General features: G+C 43.0%; 1 protein-coding gene across 1 annotated transcript in view; it reads left to right on the top strand.

The window, feature by feature from the left end:
- The window catches only part of LOC111963095 (neurexin-3a-like), a 583,289-nt gene that overhangs the window by 436,568 nt on the left and 130,576 nt on the right, over window positions 1–16,145 (top strand). Inside the window, exon 14 of the mRNA XM_070443314.1 lies at window positions 14,054–14,225. Within this exon, the coding sequence (XP_070299415.1) occupies window positions 14,054–14,225 (172 nt within the window). The remainder of the gene's footprint in view (window positions 1–14,053; window positions 14,226–16,145) is intronic.

Raw genomic sequence — 16,145 nt, 5'->3', positions numbered from 1 at the left:
TGACAAAGTGTAAAGGTCGGAAGTTTACATACACTTAGGTTGGAGTCATTAAAACTCGTTTTCAACCACTCCACAAATTTCTTGTTAACAAACTATAGTTTTGGCAAGTCGGGTAGGACATCTACTTTGTGCATGACACAAGTAATTTGTCCAACAATTGTTTACAGACAGATTATTTCACTTATAATTCCCTGTATCACAATTCCAGTGGGTCAGAAGTTACATACACTAAGTTGACTGTGCCTTTTAACAGCTTAGAAAATTCCAGAAAATTATGTCATGGCTTTAGAAGCTTCTGACAGGCTAATTGACATAACTTGAGTCAATTGGAGGTGTACCTGTGGATGTAATTCAAGACCTAACTTCAAACTGAGTGCCTCTTTGCTTGACATCATGGAAAATCTAAAGAAATCAGTCAAGACCTCAGAAGTCTGGTTCATCCTTGGGAGCAATTTCCAAATCCTGAAAGTACCACATTCATCTGTACAAACAATAGTACGCAAGTATAACACCATGGGACCAGGCAGCCATCATACCGCTCAGGAAGGAGACGCGTTCTGTCTCCTAGAGATGAACGTACTTTGTTGCGAAAAGTGCAAATCAATCCCAGAACAACAGCAAAGGACCTGTGAAGATGCTGGAGGAAACAGGTACAAAAGTATCAATATCCACAGTAAAATGAGTCCTAATCGACATAACCTGAAAGGCCGCTCAGCAAGTAAGAAGCCACGGCTCCAAAACCGCCATTAAAAAGCCAGACTATGGTTTGCAACTGCACATGGGGACAAAAATCGTACTTTTTGGAGAAATGTCCTCTGGTCTGATGAAACAAAAATAGAACTGTTGCCATATGACCATTGTTATGTTTGGAGAAAAAGGTTTGCTTGCGCAAGAACACCATCCAACCGTGAAGCACGGGGGTCGCAGCATCATGTTGTGGGGTGCTTTGCTGCAGGAGGACTGATGCACTCACAAAATAGATGGCATCATGAGGCAGGAAAATGATGTGGAGATATTGAAGCAACACTCAAGACATCAGTCAGGAAGTTAAAGCTTGGCCGCAAATGGGTCTTCCAAATGGACAATGACCCCAAGCATACTTCCAAAGTTGTGGCTAAATGGCTTTAAGGGATAACAAAGTTGTTACGATTTTCCTCCTCCTCTTCATCTGAGCAGGGATTTGACCAAAACGCAGCGTTGTGAAATGACATGATTACTTTATGATTCTCCTTCGTCCTGGGGACAACTTGATCTCTTTTCTGATTTCTTTCCACAAATCACAGTGTTGACAGGGAGATAAATTGCAGGGAAGAGAAGAGTGAGTTTGAATGAATGCTACTCTGTATGTGGTGCTAACACAATCATGACTCAAATAGGAGAAAAAACTAGATTAAAATGACAGCGTATTCACACCGCTCCTGAACAAACCTATTGGCAGATCTACGTCAGGTAGAATAAATACAGTGCTGATAAAGGAACCTAGAATGAGATTTCTTCAGGGATAGTTTTCATCCCCAGTTTGATATAACTTCCAGCTGTCCACAATGTAAGGAAGAGCTTATAAATTATAAGCTTTGTCAATAGCGATACTTGCATTATAGCTGAATATCAGTTATGATGATGGAGCACATATCTTTGTTCTCAGTTCCTGCCTGTGTGTGACAGTGACAGTGAGTGCCCTGTCCTGTCCTGTCTTGTCCTGTCTTGTCCTGTCCTGTCTTGTCCTGTCCTGTCCTGTCCTGTCTTGTCCTGTCTTGTCCTGCCTTGTCCTGTCCTGTCCTGCCCTGCCTTGTCATGTCCTGTCTTGTCCTGTCTTGTCCTGTCTTGTCATGTCTTGTCCTGTCTTGTCCTGTCCTGTCCTGTCTTGCCCTGTCCTGTTTGCCCTGTCCTGTCCTGTCTTGTCCTGTCCTGTCCTGTCCTGTCTTGTCCTGTCCAGTCTTGTCCTGTCCTGTCTTGTCCTGTGTAAACCATACTTTATGGTCAGCATTTCAGATTCAATACAAGGTCATTTCGAATACTCTCCCACCTCTCCATCCAGCTCTCTCACTCTTACCGCTCTCTTCATCCCTCCTCTCTCTCTCCTCTCGCTCTCTCTCTCTCCCCCCCATCTCTCTCTCTATAGCTCTCTCTCTCTCCTTCCATCTCACCGTTTCTCTCCCTCCATTCCTTTCCTCTCGAGGACTGTCGATCCAGCAAGTTCTCAGCAGATTAAAATGGCCTGGCATCTGTCTGTGTTTGCAGTATACTGCCTGGCTTGGCAAGCACAGCCACAGTGGCAGCAGCAGCAACAACAGCAACAGCAGACAGTGAATTAAAAGGCTCGTTCTGCCTCATCAACACCTTTGATATCTCCATAAGCCACAGCCACGGGAGCTCCTGAGTGTTAGTATGTGAAAGTCTATTCTTCATCTCCCATTGATGCCAGTTTGGAGACGGTTAGTGGATGGATGCAATGGTTATGCCTCTCTCTGTGAGAGTGTTGAGGGGAGGTGCTGGTTCTATTGCTCTCTCTGTTGAGAGTGTTAAGGGAGTTACGCTGGTTCATTCCCTCTCTCTGTGGTGTTGAGGGAGTACTGCTGGTGCATTCCCCTCCTGTGAGAGTTTGAGGAGTTACTGCTGGTTCTTCCCCTCTCTGTGAAGTGTGAGGAGTTAGTGCTGCATTCCGCCTCTCTGTGAGAGTGTAGGGAGTTAGTGCTGGTTCATTCCCCCTCTCTGTGAGAGTGTGAGGGAGTTAGTGCTGGTTCATTCCCCCTCTCTGTGAGAGTGTTGAGGGAGTTAGTGCTGGTTCATTCCCCCTCTCTGTGAGAGTGTTGAGGGAGTTAGTGCTGGTTTCATTCCCCTCTCTGTGAGAGTGTTAAGGGATGAGATGCTGTTCATTCCCCCTCTCCGTGAGAGTGTTAAGGGAGTGACTGCTGGTTCATTCCCCCTCTCTGTGAGAGTGTTAAGGGAGTGACTGCTGGTTCATTCCCCTCTCTTGAGAGTGTTAAGGGAGTGACGCTGTTCATTCCCCCTCCTGTGAGAGTGTTAAGGAGTGACTGCTGTTCATTCCCCTTCTTGAGAGTGTTAAGGGAGTTAGTGCTTGGTTCATTCCCCCTCTCCGTGAGTTGTTCAGGAGTGACTGCTGGTTCATTCCCCCTCTCTGTGAGAGTGTTAAGGGAGTTACTGCTGGTTCATCCCCCTCCCATGAGAGTGTTAAGGGAGTTAGTGTGGTCATCCCCTCCGCTGAAGTGTTGAGGGAGTTAGTGCTGGTTCATTCCCCTCTCCGTGAGTTTGAGGGAGTGACTGCTGTACTTCCCTCTCTGTGAGAGTGTTGAGGGAGTTGACTGTGGTTCATTCCTCCTCTGTGAGTGTTAAGGGAGTTACTGCTGGTTCATTCCCCTCTCTGTGAGTGTTGGAGGGAGTTACTGCTGGTTCATTCCCCCCTCCGTAGGTGTTACGGGAGTTAGTGCTGGTTCATTCCCCTCTCCGTGAGAGTGTTAAGGGAGTAAGGGAACTCCGAGACGAAGTGGACGTCCGAAGGGACCGTACATTCGCAATGGGAGAATCTTCACCGATCATACGGCTCCCGTACAGGGTTCCCTTAAGGTAGTTAGTGCTGGTTATAATTGGGGGAGTTACTGCTGTTCTCCCCTTCTCCGGAGAGTAGAGAGTTACTGCTGGCATTCCCCCTCCGTGAGGTGTTGGGGAGTTACTGCTGGTTCATTCCCCCTCTCTGTGAGAGTGTTAAGGAGGTAGCGCTGGTTCATTCACCCTCTCCGTGAGTAGAGCTGGCTGGTTCATTCCCCCTCTCCGTGAGAGTGTTGAGGGAGTTACGCTGGTTCATTCCCCTCTCTGTGAGAGTGTTAAGGGAGTTGTGCTGGTTCATCCCCCTCTCTGTGAGAGTGTTGAGGGAGTTACTGCTGGTTCATTCCCCTCTCTGTGAGAGTGTTGAGGGGTTACTGCTGGTTCATCCCCCTCTCTGTGACAGTGTTGAGGGAGTTATCTGCTGGTTCATTCCCCTTCTCTGTGAGAGTGTTGAGGGAGTTAGTGCTGGTTCATTCCCCTCTCTTGTGAGAGTGTTGAGGGAGTTACTGCTGGTTCATTCCCCCTCTCCGTGAGAGTGTTGAGGGAGTTACTGCTGGTTCATTCCCCTCTCTGTGAGAGTGTAAAGGGAGTTAGCGCTGGTTCATTCCCCCTCTCTGTGAGAGTGTTGAGGGAGTTAGTGCTGGTTCATCCACCTCTCTGTGAGAGTGTTAAGGGAGTTAGTGCTGGTTTCATTCACCCTCTCCGTGAGAGTGTTGAGGGAGTGACTGCTGGTTCATTCCCCCTCTCCGTGAGAGTGTGAGGGAGTTACTGCTGGTTCATCCCCCTCTCTGTGAGAGTGTTGAGGGAGTGACTGCTGGTTCATTCCCCTCTCTGTGAGAGTGTGAGGGAGTTACTGCTGTTCATTCCCCCTCTCTTGTGAGTGTTGAGGGAGTTACTGCTGGTCATTCCCCTCTCTGTGAGAGTGTTGAGGGAGTTACTGCTGGTTCTTCCCTTCTCTGTGAGAGTGTTGAGGGAGTTAGTGCTGGTTCATTCCCCCTCTCTGTGAGAGTGTTGAGGGAGTTAGCTGGTGGTTCATTCCCCTCTCCGTGAGAGTGTTGAGGGAGTTAGTGCTGGTTCATTCCCCCTCTCTGTGAGAGTGTTGAGGGACTTAGTGCTGGTTCATTCCCCTCTCGTGAGAGTGTTGAGGGAGTTAGTGCTGGTTCATTCCCCCTCTCTGTGAGAGTGGTGAGGGAGTTACGCTGAATGTGTCAAAGTCATGACTGAACTGTTGTTTTGCGGTGATGCAGTGTTGAGTCGGCTGATGTGGAAGACGTGAAGTTGTCTTTAAGTATTCATTTAGTGAGTATGATTCTGTGCTTTATCTCACCCTCTTGTTCTGTCTCTCTTTCTCATTTTCTCTCTCTTTCTCTCTCATTTTCTCTCTCTTTCTCTTTTTCATTCTCTCTCTCTCTCTTTCTTTCTCTTTCTCATTCTCTCTCTCTCTCTCTTTCTCTCTCTTTCTCCTTCTCTCTCACTTTTTGGTTATCTCTCTTTCTCATGCTCTCTCTCTTTCTCATTCTCTCTCATTCTCTCTCTCTTTTTCTCTCTCTTTCTTCGTCTCTCTCTCTTTTTCTCTCTCTTTCTTCGTCTCACTCTCTCATTCTCCATCTCTTATTCTATTTTATTCTAATGATACATTTAACTGACCTTCTCCTGACTAGTAACCTTTTCTCAGATTCCAGGTAATGTTCAGACCCATTTTGTTTTCTCTCCCAACGAGCTCTCAGGGCAATTCCTATTACTCTGCACGTACATCTGTGGTACTCCATTTAGTATTATATGTTACGTTAAGTTAGGTTACAATATAAATGGAATAGTGGTCGATATTTTACCAACTGCCTCCGACCACTCCTAGAAAAGCTCAGTGTTGGATGCGTTTTTCCCCTACCGGATCTCCACTAAAACTAGCATCAAGATGTTAATCTGTCTCTCTGTGACCGCCGACAACTTTAAAACAAAGTTGAGGACAAATACAACGTTTTTGTATTGCTTCGCTTGTGACATACATACTGCATATAGCCTCGCTGATGTTATTTTTATTTTTATTCTTTACTTCTCTATTGTTTACCTAATACCTAGATTAAACCCCAAATACCTAGAATAAACCCCAAATACCTAGATCAAACCCCTAATACCTAGATTAAACCCCAAATACCTAGATTAAACACCTAATACCTAGATTAAACCCCTAATACCTAGATTAAATCCCTAATACCAAAGATTAAACCCCTAATACCTAGATTAAACCCATAATACCTAGATTAAACCCCTAATACCTAGATTAAACCCATAATACCTAGATTAAACCCCTAATACTTTGATTAAACCCCAAATACCTAGATTAAACCCCTAATAACTAGATTAAACCCCTAATACTTTGATTAAACCCCTAATACTTTGATTAAACCCCAAATACCTAGATTAAACGCCTAATACCTAGATTAAACGCCTAATACCTAGATTAAACCCCTAATACCTAGATTAAACCCCTAACACCTAGATTAAACACCTAATACCTACATTAAACCCCAAATACCTGGATTAAACCCCTAATACCTAGATTAAACCCCTAATACCTAGATGTAACCCCTAATACCTAGATTAAACCCATAATATCTAGATTAAACCCCTAATACCTAGTTTAAGCCCGTAATTGTGGCTCCCTCTCGTGCTTCCAACATGCATAATGCATGAACACCTAAATAGGTCCATACTGTTGATGTGAGTTAAATGCTCTTTTTTGGTCCTTCTGATTTTGTTAATAATAAGGCTCCTCTTTGGTAAAAATGATTCTGTCACCACTGGGCTAGAGCATGAACCTGAAAATACCTCTCTCTGTCTGAACACCAAACTACCAACCTTACATGTCTCAATTMTATAGCATTAGTTAAATTGCCTTTGTGAAAACACTAGGGTTTTTATACCTTTTGGTTTTCACATTTTGTTTGAAATTGTTAAAAATTCTTGTCAATTTTGTATTTTAAAGCAAATAATAAATCAAGCCATGAGAGACAATTGCTTGTACGAATGTTTCTTGCTAAGACGTCCACAATGGGTCTGTTTTACACTAAACTGTTATTACCTGTTATGCCAGTTAGCAATGCTATGTCTTGTATAATACGTCAGTTGAGACACCATTTTGTCCTTGTACACTGAGTCTCGTGTGTGTTGAAAAGATCAATAACACGATGGGCTTTGGTCAGAGTAACTGGCATTACGAACTAATGTAATCAAATTTCCTTATACCCAATGCAAGATGTTTACTCACCCTTAATTTCTGTGAAAGTATGTTTTCATAATCACACTACGGTATAATCAACTTCATTATTGTAATGTGGCCAAACTTTACAAAAACGTTTCCACTCTTTGCTGGAAAATTGTTTGTGCTGCRATTGAAGAACGAACTGTCTGTTTGTATTGTTCGTTGACTTCTTTCTAACCCCAGGCCTTTCATTGATGAAACACTTGTCATCTCTGCTTTTATTTTCCCTCTCGGCTCCCATCTCTACAGACAAACCTCCCATTATGTTATCAGCAGTTTTACACKCCATTCTCTCACAGAGCGCCTTGTTCATTTCTTAAACACTTATCAATTTGTGCAGGTGATACCATGGAATCACCCTGCCATCCCTGTGTGTTCAGCGCTCCAGCACACTGCCATGCTCCAAGGGATATGGATCACTATTATGCGCCTGTCTTTTATCTTGCCGCGGAGTCAGGCGCGTTAAATGGCAGCTCCATTAGGGGAATATCTCAAKGGGGCTATGGTGATGGAGTGTTGCCTTTGGTTTCATTCACTGTTCTAAAGGAGTCCCCTGATGCTCCTTGAAGCCTGCCCATATTTCATGGCTAATTATGTTGTTTATTTTTTAAATTTGTTAAGGATATTCACAGTGAACAATTCAATGAGGAGGCGTTTTAATAAGCTTATCATTACATATKATCACTATCATCACAACAAGATATTTGACTGCTTTGGAAACAACACATTTTCAACATATTTTGGGAATAAACTATTTTGGAGATTTGAAGCTTCCGTGACTTTATAGATTAAACCCATCTCTGAATGTTTTATTGAATGAGAATCACTTTAACATGTAGTACTATGAGAGAGGAGGGAAGGATTCAGACTAAAMTAAAGCTGTGTGCAAAACGGTAACATTTGCTTGCGGGTGTAAACATGTGGGTGGTATTTAAACCATGCTCTTTGATGTTACCATAATGTTGAAACCAGCGAGAGGAAAGCCTATGATCAAAAAGTAAAAATYCACTGACTCGCTTTTGATTCCAATTTCATAAAGAGCGGGGAAAAAGATCTGACTAAATGTATTTTTCTGTGTTTCCACCCGTTTTGATCATGTGAGTTATCTCAGAACTCCATATGTTCCCCTCAGTTTAAATACACGAAMAGGAAGTTACACAGAAATACATCCTGTTCGAAGTTACATGTGCATTTAAAATTCAGACCCCTTATAGAAGCTGTATGGTCAAAAAGATAGCATACAAAAGTTAMAACATTTGCATTATTTCAAATAAGTTATTAGATATAAGTATTCCTTATTAATCAATCTCAATCCTACAGTAATTACTGGCCAAATGACTGTAGTAACGCTGTACTGCATCTTCTACTTTCTGTACGATGTCTTCTAAACGAACTTGAGAGCCCTGGCCTAGAATCCACCCAGGTCTTTCTCTGATCAGTGGTGATGAATGCACAACACATCTCCCTCGATACTATTTATCATCTGGCCATAGACTCTGATCTGTATACAGATGAGGAGGTGATTCCAGCTTTGATTAACTARAGAGGAAGTATGAGGGAAGTAACAACAGGTTGAGAGAAGAGAAGCTAGAGGAAGGGGATAATTGTCTATCCTGTTGCTTAGTCACTTTACCCTTACCTGAATGTACATACAGTGGGGAGAACAAGTATTTGATACACTGCCGATTCTGCAGGTTTTCCTACTTACAAAGCATGTAGAGGTCTGTAATTTTTATCATAGGTACACTTCAACTGTGAGAGACGGAATCTAAAACAAAAATCCAGAAAATCACATTGTATGATTTTTAAGTAAATCATTTGCATTTTATTGCATGACATAAGTATTTGATACATCAGAAAAGCAGAACTTAATATTTGGTACAGAAACCTTTGTTTGCAATTACAGAGATTCATACGTTTCCTGTAGTTCTTGACCAGGTTTGCACACACGGTTTTCTTTGAGACTGTGGTCCCAGCTCTCTTCAGGTCATTGACCAGGTCCTGCCATGTAGTTCTGGGCTGATCCCTCACCTTCCTCTATGATCATTGATGCCCCACGAGGTGAGATCTTGCTTGGAGCCCCAGACCGAGGGTGATTTGACCGTCATCTTGAACTTCTTCCATTTTCTATAATTTGTGCCAACATTGTTGCTCCTCTCACAAGCTGCTTGCCTATTGTCCTGTAGCCCATCCAGCCTTGTGCAGGTCTACAATTTTATTCCCTGATGTCCTTACAAAGCTCTTCTGGTCTTGGCCATTGTGGAGAGGTTGGAGTCTGTTTGATTGAGTGTGTGACAGGTGTCTTTTATTACAGGTAACGAGTTCACAGGTGCAGTTAATACAGGAATGAGTGGAGAACTGGAGGCTTCTTAAAGAAAAACTAACAGGTCTGTGGAGAGCCGGAATTCATACTGGTTGGTAGGTTATCCAATACTTATGTCATGCAATAAAATGCACAATTTAATTACTTAAAAATGAAATTTTTTGTTTTAGTACACTTCAAGTTGAAGTGTACCTATGATAAAAATTTACAGACCTCTACATGAGTAGAAAAAAACCTGCAAAATCGGGCAATCGTATCAAATACTTTTTCTCCCCCACTGTACCTACGTTCATTACCTCGTAAAACTGCACATCGACTCTGTACTGGTACCCTGTATATAGCATGTATTACCTCGTACACCTACACATCGACTCTGTACTGGTACTCCCTGTATATAGCCATGCTATTACCTGGTACACCCTGTACATCGACTCAGTACTGGACTCCCTGTATTATAGGCCATGCTATTACGCTGGTACACCTACACATCGACTCTGTACTGGTACTCCTTGTATATAGCCATGTTATTACCATGTTCTCCTGTATATAGCCATGTTATTACATGTTCTCCCTGTATATAGCCATGTTATTACCTCGTACACCTACACATCGACTCTGTACTGGTACTCCTGTATATAGCCATGCTATTACCTGGTTACCCCTGTACATCGACTCAGTAACTCTGTACTCCCTGTATATAACCATGTTATTACCTCGTACACTACCACATCGACTCTGTACTGGTGCTCCCTGTATTATAGCCATGCTATTACCTCGGTACCCTGTACATCGACTAGTACTGGTACTCCCTTATGTATAACCATGTTATTACCTGGTACTCCTTGTATATAGCCGTTTTATTTACCTGGTACTCCCTGTATATAGCCTTGCTATTAACTGGTTACCCCTGCACATCGAGCTCAGTTACTGCTACCCGTGGTGTAAAGCCATGTTATAACGGTACTCGCCTGTATAGTAACTACTGTTAGTTACCCGTACAACAACCGTATTATAGCCGATTGTATTACCTGTACCCTCTATATAGCCATGTATTACCTTACCCTGGACTTCCTTAATATAGCACATGTTATTAGCGTGGTATACTCCTTATTATTAGCCATGTTTATTACCTGGTTTACTCCTTGTATTTAGCCATTGAGATTACTGTACTCCCCTGTAATTATCAGTCATGCTATTACCCTGGTTCCCTGTATATAGCCATGTTTTATTACCTGGTCTCCTTTATACCCAGTTATCTGGTATCTTATATAGCCAGTTTATTACTTACTGTCCTCCATGTATAACTAATCCTTACTTACCCTGTATATAAACCCATGCTATACGCTGACTCCCTGTATATAGCCATGTATATACTGGTACTCCCTGTATAATTACTACATCAGCCAGTGTATATAATTACTCCGGTATAATACTCGGTACCATGGCACATCACGGATATTGTGATTCGACTAGTCATTGTTAGTTACTGGAGTTCTCCTTATGTATCCTTTTGGGTAGAACACTGTGTATCTCAATATGTGCCCAGTAGCGTGTATTGAGGCGTCAGATTACCTTGGGACCGCGCGGATGTCGGGTAACCCGTACCCGCGACGTCCACTCCCCCCACCTGTTGCATATAGTAATCAATCTCAGCATGTTCATGTCAAGATTACCTCTGGTCGGGTCGACTCCTATCTGGCTTAATGTACGGATTTGGTAGAGCTGCCTGCTTAATAGCAGTATGGCTTATTACACTGGTCTGACGGTTTCGAACGCGTTAGGCTCGCACCTACCTCCGCAAGATTGGATCGTAGTCATGTTGCATGATTCTAGTAATTAGCCATTATTTTGCCGTGAGCTCTGCAGCGCTCCGACATCAACCTAACAACTCGCACGTGACTCCTCCTGCGCTGCTCTCGTACGCGCTTTCGCCCTGTCAATATTGCACCTAAGCGAGCCAATGTCCGACTGGTACGCCTACTCGCAGGCATAACCTCTTCGCCAGTGACTGGATGCACCCACATGATCACTACTATCTCGGTCTCCCTTGTGTGGAGGTCGGGGGGGGCCATGGGGGCTTCTCCCCTGCCTACAATGCGTGGCTGTATGATTCCACTTTGGCTCTGCCTATTATCTGGATACGTTCTCGCGTCTCCTGTTATCGCCTATACTAGCCATGTTATTAGCCTGGCTTCTCCTGCTAGATATCCGATCCTGGTGCTGGTTATACCGTTCGGCTCTCCTCGCGCATATAAGCGCCCATCGCGAATCGACCGTGTTGTCTAGAAGAAGTCCTACCTGGTTTACTCCCCTGAAATTTATAGCCATGTGATTACCTGGTCTGTCTCCTCTGTACTTCTATAGCCATGTTCACTTACCTGGGTCTTCTCCTTGATAGTATAGCGCCATTTGTCGTAACTATTTTCCTGAGTTCTCCCGGATGTAGTATAGCCATGTTATTACCTGTTCTCCTGTACGTATAATCTTCCATGCTTGATTACACTAGAACCGCTCCTACTCCCTGACATCAATATAGCCACATGTTATACCTTTGGTTCCCTGCTATTCGAGCGTCTGTTTTAGTTAACCCATGTAGAGTACCCTGGTTTTCTTTTCTTCTCCCTGTATAGTATTAGCCATGTTATTGTACCCTGGTTCTCCCTTGTAATTATAGGCCATGATATGTTCTCATATATCCATGATTACTTGCTGGCCTTCTCCCTGTATATAGCCTGTATACTGGTCTTTACCTGGTATACTCCATGTCTATGTTAAAAACATATGCACATGTTATTACCTGTTTCTCCCTGTATAATATTAATATATCCCATGTGTATTACCGGTTCTCCCTGTATATAGCCATGGTTTATTACCTGCTCTCCTGTATATATCCATGTAATTACCTGGTGGTTCTCCCTGTATATAGCCATGTTATTACTGGCCCTTTAGGCCTTATGATTACTGGTCCCATGTTAGTATAGCCATACTGTTGCAATTACCTGGTTCTTTCCTGTAATAAATGATTACTGGTCCTTATATAGTCCGTATTACCTGGTCTCCATGTATTATAGCCATGTTATTACCTTGGTTCTGCCTGTTTCCTGTATATAGCCATGTTATTACCTGGTTCTCCTGTATATAGCCATGTTATTACCTGGTAGTTCTCCTGTATATAGCCATGTTATTACCTGGTTCTCCATGTATATAGCCATGTTATTAACCTCCCTGTATCTATAGCCATTGTTTATTACCTGGTTCTCCTGTATTATAGCCATGCTATTACCTGGTGATCTCCAGTATATAGCCATGTTATTCACCTGGTTCTCTCTCCTGTAACAGATATTCATTGCCTGTATATTAAGCCTTTATTACCTGGTTCCTCCCTGTTATATCCATTGTATTACCTGGTACTCCCTGTATATAAGCATGTTCATTACCTGGTTCTCCCTGTGTATTATAGCCCATTGTTATTACCTGGTTCCTCCCTGTATATAGCATGTTTATTACCTGTTCTCCTGTCATATAGCCTCATGTTATACCTGGTTCTCCCTGTTATATATATGCCATGTTAATTACTGGTCTCCCCTGTATTATAGATCATGTTATACCTGGTTCTGCCATTGTATACTAGAGCCATTGTTAATTAACCTGGTTTCTGCACTGTACATATTAGCCATGTAATTTAACACATAGGTTACTACAGTGTAATATAGCCATGTTTATACCTGGTTCTGCCTGTATATAGCCATGTTATTACCTGGTTCTCCCTGTATATAGCCATCTATTACCTGGTTCCCATGTTATATTATGCCATGTTGATTACCTGGTTCTGGGCTCTGTAATATAGCCATGTTATTACCTGGTTCTCCCTGTATATAGCCATGCTATTACCTCGTATCCCTGCACATCGACTCGGTACCTCCACCCGTGTGTATAGCCAATTTATTGTTACTAAATGTGTATTTTTTCCATGTGTTAATTTTTTGTCTATTTTCTATWATTTTTCTATGTTTCTCTCTGCATTGTTGGGAAGGGCCCGTAGGTAAGCGTTTCACTGTTAGTTTYCCCATGRTGTTTGCAAAYCATGTGACAAATACAATTTGACTCGATGCTGATTAGCGTTAGTGTGTCGTTTTGGAACAGTTTGGAATGTTATTATCAGRATCACCAGAACTGCAGATCATTTACTGATTTTGACATATTGAATGTGGTGTGGATCAGATTCTGTCGGATTGGCAAAATGCTAAAGGGGATAGAACTAGTAATACTTCTACATCCAGATGGTGACATTTAGTWCTACCCATTAGCCACTACAGAGTCAGGTTGCTCCCTGGTCGGTTGATGATCACAGGTTGGTTTGGAGTGAGGAGGTGGAATTGGTCACCTGCCCGTTGACATCTGTTCTCTTCCAACATGTGACTCTGTGAGCCTTCACTGCTCATTAATCTAGCTTATCTCTGTTTACTCTGGTTTATTCAACACCATTGATTTTTGCAGGTATATATATATATACTGTATGTGGGTTTGTATGTGGGTGTGTTTGTGTGTGTGTGTGTGTTATCCAGCAGAAGGGGGCCTTTAAGGTTAATATAATGGATTATTCAAGGACTGAATAATAAATGAAGAGAGCTAGAGAATTAAACCTTGAATTCTTTAGTTTTTCTTTGATTCTTCCAGTGACATTCCACAGACTCTAAGCAATAAAGTCATATACTTTTAGCATTTATTCATTCGATCACCTCGTTTTTAGCAATTAGATTGGAGTATTTTGAACAAAACAATTGATGCACTGCGACAAACAGTCATGTATKAACAACAACATAAAGTCCATCACAGGAAAAATTGTTTCCGAAAATAAATGTTTTAAAAATCACTAAATTGAATGATTTTGTTTTTTCTTCTAGGAACAAGGGAAGATTGGTGTGACGTTTAACATCGGCACAATGGACATCAGCGTGAGAGAGAATAGCACACCAGTGAATGACGGGCTGTACCATGTTGTACGCTTTACCAGAAACGGGGGTAACGCCACACTCCAGGTGGACAACTGGTCTATCAATGAACACTTCCCAGGAGGTATGGACCCCCCGCACACGCTGCATGGTTGTCAAACCTGTGCTGCGCACCCCCCTCGGTTTCCACCCCCCCCCCCCCCCAAACACACACACCTGGCAGTGGTTTTCACTAGCGCACCCCCCCCCCGCCCCCCCCCCCCCCCCCCCACACCACACCTGCATGGTTTTTCACTAGCGCACCCCCCCCCCCCAACGACACCTCTGGTTTCAGCCTGTGCCGCACCTGCGCATGCACGTGAGTTCACTCTGGTGTGGTAAACCACCATACATGCACATGACAAGTTGTATACTGACCCCAACCTCCCTGGACCACCCGCGGCTGAGCTCCTTCCCAGAGACCACCCTGGAGTACAGCGTCCACACCAGTACTACTCCTTCTGTTCTCCGCTATACTGTCTCTCGTTCAGCTACTTCAAGCTTGTAAATGCTCCAMTGTCATTAGACTACAAGCACAGTGACTGTCAAACCTAACCAATACCTTAACCGTTACACGATGAGATCCGGACCTCTTGTCAAAGTCGCTAATTGTTGGGTTAAATTCGCTACGCTATGTTTGCAATTAAGGCACAATAAAGGCCTTTCTGTGCTGTGTTTACACATGCAGCCCCATTCTGATCTTTTGCCCAGTTATTGGAAAACGATCTGATCCAAATATCAAAGTGGGGCTGCCTGTGTAAACCCTGCCTAACAGACAGGAAATGTGAATGATCTCCAGCATCTCTTCGAGGATCACCGTGATGAATACAATAAGTCAGAATGCTTCGTTTTAGTGATACTGTCCACTCTTGGAAAATAAGCTGCTATCTAGCACATAGAAGGGTTKTTTGGCTGTCTCCATAGGACAACCCTTTGAAGAACCCCTTTTTGGTCCCAGGTAGAACCTTTTTCGGTTCCATGTAGAACCCTTCCCTGGAACCAAAATGGGTGCTCCTATGGGGACAGGCGGAGAACCCTGTTGCAACCCTTTTTTCTAAAAGTGTAATATAATTTTTTATATTGTCTAGTCAACTTAAAAAATGTTTGGTTTTACATATACTATAATATCATATATATGGTATTGTCTCGTCAACTTTCAGAATGCTTGGTGTTATAGATACTCTAATATGATATATATATTGTATTGTGTAGCCAACGTTCAGTATCCACTGAGTTACAAGTCACCTTTCACATTTCCTGAAGGTCCTGTGTTAGGCTGTCTTCTCACTCTTCTCTATCAGCCCATGTATTAGGCCAGGCTGTGATATAAGGACTTCAGACTTTGCTTTAGGGACCATAAGCAGTTCTTTGGAGTGGAATTCTGATTTAACCCAACTCAGCTCTCCAGCTGTTTTGTGATTGAATGAAGATAGACATTGGATTGGAATCGACTTCAGGCTCCCTGGGTTTTGCAATGGAGCTATCGCTTCTCAGGACTGTTCGTGATGCCTCAACAGTTGGTTTATTTAGAGGTAGGAAAAGCTGTCAGAGTACTCTTGGTTTTCCCTCCCTCCCTCCCTCCGCCTTACTTACTAAAGTTGTGCTCTTATATGAAATGGTTTGACAAGTATCATTATGACTATGACAATAGTGGAATGATCAAGAATGTTTACCAAGACTTGGGCAAATGAGCCTGCGATTACTGGTAGAAACGTATCTTACAGCTCTCCCTGCCAACACAAGGAAAAATGCTGTAGAATATACCATTAGTATCCCCCTTGGAAACATCTCATTTGGCACGTGATGTCTCCTTGTTGTCTTCCTGTGTTGAGTACAGTAACAGTGCAGTGTTCCTTTTAAAAATACATTTCTCACTTTCTTCTACATAAGTGAGTGCATACATCTTCATACTTTTTTTGTAGTGGTCTCCCGTTGGGAATCTAACCCACAACCCTGGCATGCTCTCTCTCTCTCTCTCTCTCTCTCTCTCTCTCTCTCTCTCTCT

The sequence above is a fragment of the Salvelinus sp. IW2-2015 genome, linkage group LG4q.2 (genome assembly GCF_002910315.2).
Source record: "Salvelinus sp. IW2-2015 linkage group LG4q.2, ASM291031v2, whole genome shotgun sequence".
In the NCBI taxonomy this organism is placed as follows: Eukaryota; Metazoa; Chordata; class Actinopteri; order Salmoniformes; family Salmonidae; genus Salvelinus; species Salvelinus sp. IW2-2015.
The sequence above is the reverse complement of the archived record's forward strand: the minus strand, read 5'-3'. Positions and strand labels throughout refer to the sequence as shown.